Raw genomic sequence first — 6,623 nt, forward strand, 5'->3', positions numbered from 1 at the left:
CTTATTAAATTGTCGGATTATACGAGCAGCTTCTCACGGCTGCAGCCTAAAGACGTCGGCGTCAATTTTCCCCATTAATCTCGCCGCTGTTTATTCCAGATCTTCTCGTCGGTCTGATAAACGTCGGCACGGACATCGTGTGGCGTTCGACGGTCGACTGGCTGGCCGGAAACCTCGCCTGCAAGCTCATCAAGTATTTTCAGGTAAGTTTTGGCTCGCCTTGATTATACCTTGAACTCCCCTCCGCGCTCGGGAAATTCAAGTACAGATTAAGTTTGACGAAGGAAGTTACAAGCAAGATAAAAGGATTAAAAAAACAGAGACGTGGAAAGCCACTGTATGGAACTCGGGGAATATTTTGTTTGCTCAATTTTCGGAAAGATGACCGTCTAACTGGAAGCGTTTTCACAACGAGGTGGATAATGCGGTAAATATAATTATCATTGGCGAAGAGATGATTACTTACTGCCGACATCTACTGGAACGCTTGGTCAAAAAAATTACGTCAAAATTGAGTCACGTTTTGCGGGAATCTCGACAATAACTCGCGGCGAGTTGTCTATTATTTCCTAATTCACCTTCGTTTCTTTTTTGTTCTGAAATATAATTCCGGTTGACAGGATGGGATAACAATCCTGCGAAAATTCGATTTCGTTACCGCGTATGCCTGCAGACTGTATTCATTCCCAGAATCTATCAACTCTATCTTACTCCGACTTTCGCGGGAAAATATTTATCTCCGCGTAACTTATCGAATATTCACTGTCTATACACAGCTGTCCTATAGTCCCTAAACATGAGAGTACGCCGTCTATAAATACCCGAGTGTTAATTTGTTTCGCTGCAAGGTGAGGCTCGAAACACGTCGTGTCAACGCTTTGCCTTACATTTTGGGCTCTGGCCAAAGCTCGCCTCTTAAAATTTGGTCCATTGTCAAATTCGTTTCTTACACGTTTCTGGATAATTTGACAATTTGATGTTTACCCTTCTTCCGATACTCTTCCGAACTTCAACCCTTATTGTAATTAACTGCCGTTATACAGGTTATATAGGTGTGTAAAGTTATTTACTAGTTAATTCGTCGTTAAGAAAAGTAATTGAATTCCCTGCAGCGTTACATGACTTTACCTCTGAAGACTGTCGGGCCATAGTTTGACCCTTGAAGTTTTACTGCCTACGTGAAAGCTTCGCATGCCTCACCTTCTCAAAGCTGTTTCTACACTCTTTAATGTTTGTGTTTTTTCTTCCTTCTCGGCATCCGAAACTTCTAGAGTTATAGTCATTATCGCGAATGGCCGAGAACCGAGCTGGTTAATTGCAGCAATTGACCGGGTTTCGGGTTTTACAGGCAGTCGTGACCTACAGCTCGACGTACGTCCTCGTCGCCCTGAGTATAGACAGGTACGACGCCATCGCACACCCAATGAATTTCACCGGAGGCTGTGAGTTTATTAATATTAAAATAATGAGTCCTCGTGTGTAATTTACACCCGGAATTTTACGCAAACGAAAAGAAAAACACACAGACACTCGCAGTGTAAATTGAGCAATGAATAATTCCGTCGCAGGGTTTCGAGCGAAGTGTCTGATCGCCACAGCCTGGGTTCTCTCCTTCGTCTTCGCCACTCCGGTCGGAATCCTTTTCAAGCAAGCAGTCGTCAACAGTAAGTCGGACCTTCTCTTCTTGATCCTAAGAATATTTTTCAAAATATGACACGAGGAGATTTTTTCGAAAGAAAAGAATTAACCGTTTCAAGTCTTCTTTGAGTATTTATTTTACAATCATCAGAGTGTTTAACCTTATCAAATTTGAGTCATTCTCGCGACAACCTACGAGTATAAAGCGCAGGACGTAATTGCAGTGCAACAAAGGACATCGCATGTGTCCGGCGCAATTACAGGTATATCGCATCAATTCAAAGTTGCGACGACGGTATATATATATGGTATATATACATATATATATATGTAATGTTGTACCTACGATTAGAGATAACGATATATTATATTACCCTTGCAAGAATTACATTCCACTGCCGCGTAACAATATAGCCCTCCATCAAACCGTTCCGCCGGGTTGGGGACCACCGAGTTAGTGGTTCTGGAATTGCCTTGTTCCACGAGCAATCGAAACACCAAGGACAAACCTCGGTGGTCCGTTGGGAGAACGTCACGCCGACTTGAGCAATAACTCCGGCTTGATGTGGAGAAGTTTCATGTTGTATGGGGGTTGTATCTTTTAAAAAGAAAAACCGTTCGTTAGCAACTGACGGTATAAATTTGCCAATTTACGGGTACGAAGGAATGGCTCGAACTCAAAATTATTATTCAAAAGAACGATGGGGACGGAAGGGTGGCACTTCTCCCATATTAAAGGGGTTTGGCTGTCCTATAACAATATTCGCTGTCGCTTTAGGCTGATGTAAATCTGTTTAGACAAAGTTCAGTGCTGGATCGAGATGGAGGCAAATCAATGGCAAATTTACATATCTTTGGTGAGCGTGACTCTCTTCATCCTTCCGGCCGTCATCATCACGGCCTGCTACACGTGCATAGTTTGCACAATATGGAACAAGAGTAAACAGATCATACCGAAAGTACAACGGCCTAAGATAAACGGTGAGCACCTGAATCATGAGACGACGTATCGTTTGATCGATCGACCGGTAATCAATCGGAAACACGATCCAGATCACACGGCCACTCGCTAATTCTTTAATCTCCCTTTTTTTATTTTTTTTTTTTTTTTCTTCTTTTGCCAACAGGCCATTTCGACGACGAAGAAGTCGCACGACGCGCGAGCAGTCGCGGTCTCATTCCTCGTGCGAAGATAAAATCCGTCAAGATGACTCTGGTCATAGTTTTCGGTGAGTACATCTTATACGTTACGGACGTTTTTCGAAAAAAATCATCTCGATTGCCGTGCGACGAATCGAATCGAATACGCAAGGCGGGTTATACCAACAGCGCCGGAATGGAAGTGGGAATACACTTTGCATGCGAAATCTTATTCGGCAATCAGAGACTGACGATTTTCCTTTGCCATCTTCCTTTCCGTCTCCACCCTCGTTTTATTCTGCCTCGCGGTAATGACCAGAAAACCGCGAGTGTCTCTGTGTTCGTTTCATGGCCACGGTTGGATTGGGGAGACAAAAACGGCGTTTTTATTCCTTGTGATCAAGAGTCGAGTAAGAGAAATTAGGCCCTTTGTCCGCCTTAAAACATCTCTCCACATTTTTTACAGTATTCATCATTTGCTGGTGCCCCTACATAATATTCGACCTGCTACAAGTGTTCGATCACATACCGAGAACTCAGACCTCCATCGCTGTCGCCACCTTCATCCAAAGTCTGGCTCCCCTAAACTCCGCGGCGAACCCGATAATCTACTGCGTATTCTCATCCCACATCTGCAGAAACCTGAGGTACTTGCTTAGGTACTTGTAAAATTTGTTCTATATACTAATACTAACACCGGCTGCAGCAACACGCGAGGTCATAAAAGTCGTGAGATTGCTCAACGATCTCATCACTGTCAACCTCAATTGGGAAGCATTTGTAACCTTTTGTCGGAAATTTGCACGAGCATCGTTGAAACGCGGGGTTAACAATGCACGTTTGAAAAGCCATCGCGGGTACATGTAGCGGCGGAGTTTGGACAGGTGGTCATGTTAACTGACGCGTACGTCGATACATGAAAGGTTCCATCCGTGCGACTAGATGCGCAGAATTAATGGCAATTAAGTATGATGCTGACAATGACGAGGTCACGCTGCAAAACGTCAATTTACGCAGCGCGCGAGCAATTTGTGCGTCCATTACGGCACACGCACTGCAAATTGGAAAGCTTCTGATGTTCGCTAGAAAAACGACGTCGAGGTTTGAAGCGTACGTCTTGTTGTAAATACGATATTTTCTTCCTTTGACTTTTTCCTCGGTATCGCAAGCTTCGTCAGAGGAAAATTGATAACTCGTATAACACTTGATATTGCCTGCTACGTGTTCGTTTCGAACCATTTGACTTTGACACTTTGTCAACTGGGATGCCAGAGTCACATTGACGGGAAATGTGCCGGCAGTCTATTTGAGTACATTTTTATACCGTAGATGTACGAAAGTTTCTCCGATACTCTTACTTTGCCAACAAATGAAATCGGTCAAATGGACCATAAAACTCCGGGACGTATTGACGGTGGGGAATTCGAAAATGCCAAAAAAGCAGTCGTCTTAGAAAATCCATTACAGTGGGATCCTCTTGTTTGCGATTCGGAAGACAAGACGATCGTTTCCAAAACCTTTATACCGGCACCAGTCTACGTGCAAAATTTTCGCCCATTCCGTAGGTCAAAAACTTATACCAAGTACTAATGTTACGGTACCTAAAGCTGCTTCTGAGCCTATTAATTCCCACATCTGCAAAATTGATTTTGATGCAAGCCATCGAATCTCGCCAATAGTTTTGCGAAACGCAAAATCGAGACAAATGCTTGGTGAGTGTGAGTGGCGAACGTTGATCTCTTATTTTTTAGAAAGCTGCCTCCAGTTCGATGGATCCTTGGTGGTCCACGTGTGGGTCGAATGGGTCAATCGAGGACTGACACGACGAGCCTGACGGAAGGAGTCCAAAGCACGCGGATTCGTTCGGTCCATTCGGTCCACGCTGCGCGTGCCTCGCACAGTTTGCGCACTTCGAACCACAAACTGTAAGGGAGAAAAGCTTCGAGGACGGCGCTTTCGGGCCAATTGCTTGACGGCCTCGATAGCTGTCTAGGTTAAATATCGCGATCCTCGACGTTCGGGGTTCCGCTGCTGGGTAAATGACGGCAAAAAAGTCGAGCATGCGCCGAGGGAGAATCGAGGAACTCGAAAGTATTAAGTGGTAAGACACGTAATTGACAGGTACGAGAGGTGAGAAGAACGAAAAACGGCGAGGAGTACATAGGTGTTACATACGTATAAGTCGAGATATACATCGGCTGGCGAATGCACTGTTGTGCGGTAGCCAGTCGAGGTTAAACCGGGGAAAAGTTTTCGCTATACATTTAAACATCTATACCTATACCTTAATGTACCGTATACAATGATATCTTGATGATAATGATAGGGATAACATGGATTGATTTTTATATTATCATCATCATTAATATTGACCATATATACGTATATTGTAATGAAACTATGATCGTTAAATGTATATTATTCACTTGTTACATGTTATACGTACTTGATGTATGTACCTGTGTAACAACGCGGTTAAACCGAAGTAAGAGGAGAGACGTTGATGTACGATGAAATCTCTGTTGAACAGTATTACTATATAAATATTACATATTGATCGACTAATTGATTAATCGATTACGTCGTAGGGCACACAAAATTGACGACACTACACGGCATACCTATAGATATATACATATATATACCTATATAATATGGCTTGTATACTGAATATTCAATTGTGTATATGTATGATTTAATTGGATAAGACATGTTACTATCTAAGATTAATAAGATAAGATGTATTATAATAAGATATCAAATCTGCGTACATATTTATTTTCACTATGTATATAATAAATGTATATCTTTATGTACTTATATATTCTGTATGTATAAATATTGTATTACATATGTGTATATGTATATATATATATGTATATTGTATTATGGAAACCCTATTTTGTGACAATAAATTGATGGTAACGTAAGACCAACCAAAACTCGCCATCCGGTGTAAAGAAAGTGAAAAGATGCAAAGAGTTTTCAGTTTTCGTAAAAAACGAAACGACGCGAATGGAAAAGTTGAAAATTCAAATAGCGTGTGATAATTGAATTAGTTTAGCCGAAATTTAGTCAGGGCGCGTTTCCGATCGCTACGGCGACTCATTTGTATGGGGCTGAGGATATCTTTGGCGTTTATGAACGACGGGACGGTAATTGAATCGGAGAGAAGTCGCGTCCAGCTCCTCGTCGTCGAGTCCTGGGGTGACGAGGGAATCCAGCGTAACCCGTTTCGCGCATAACACGGCGTATGCTTGCCTGCCTGCCTTTCTTCCATCCATCCATCCGCCATGCACGCGCGTTGGCGCCGCGTCGCGTAGCGTCGATCTTTTCGTTACGTGAGCCGAGGCCCAGGAGCGATTTCCACGGAATATTAATATCCCTAGGCTAGACCCGGTGTGTCCGGAAATTTGTTCGCACGAACGACACGGCGCTAACGGCTTGTCAGAATTTTACTTGCTAATCCGAAATGGAATATTAATATCAAACCCGGTGAAATTTTATACGCGAGAACGTACGACGCAACTCATCGTCGGGTTCTAACGTAACTAGTTACCATTCAGGATATCGGGATACTTCGTGCTGGAGAAGTAAATTACATGTATTTGATTCGATCATTTATTCTTTGTGAATAATTTTGACTAAGAAATGATAGTGTAATTTTTAAACCGTTTCAATTAACAAAATACGAAATGGGTATTATCTGTTTTTTCGTTGTTCTTCAAAAATAGAATGTTGCATGTATTTTTTTGAATAGCTAATTCGAGTCACGGACTTAACGTGGAATCCCCATTACCACCACGATGATTTTATACGTGAAATATTTCAAGTTCTAGAAATTG

The 6,623-nt window shown here is 42.5% G+C and overlaps 1 protein-coding gene across 3 annotated transcripts in view; it reads left to right on the forward strand.

The window, feature by feature from the left end:
* The window catches only part of LOC124180746 (cardioacceleratory peptide receptor-like), a 33,908-nt gene extending 28,318 nt beyond the window's left edge, over positions 1–5,590 (forward strand). For 2 of the 3 annotated variants that reach the window (XM_046566505.1, XM_046566495.1), the window contains 7 exons: positions 100–203; positions 1,349–1,442; positions 1,569–1,664; positions 2,437–2,619; positions 2,766–2,867; positions 3,245–3,437; positions 4,530–5,589. In XM_046566505.1, coding sequence (XP_046422461.1) covers positions 100–203; positions 1,349–1,442; positions 1,569–1,664; positions 2,437–2,619; positions 2,766–2,867; positions 3,245–3,437; positions 4,530–4,707 — 950 coding nt within the window. In that variant the 3' untranslated portion in view covers positions 4,708–5,589. Of the gene's footprint in view, positions 1–99; positions 204–1,348; positions 1,443–1,568; positions 1,665–2,436; positions 2,620–2,765; positions 2,868–3,244; positions 3,438–4,529 lie in introns of all 3 variants that reach the window. The other variant, XM_046566514.1, reaches the window with a different exon arrangement.
* The last annotated feature ends 1,033 nt before the right edge of the window (positions 5,591–6,623 follow it).

Source organism: Neodiprion fabricii, chromosome 1, assembly GCF_021155785.1.
Source record: "Neodiprion fabricii isolate iyNeoFabr1 chromosome 1, iyNeoFabr1.1, whole genome shotgun sequence".
Taxonomy (NCBI): Eukaryota; Metazoa; Arthropoda; class Insecta; order Hymenoptera; family Diprionidae; genus Neodiprion; species Neodiprion fabricii.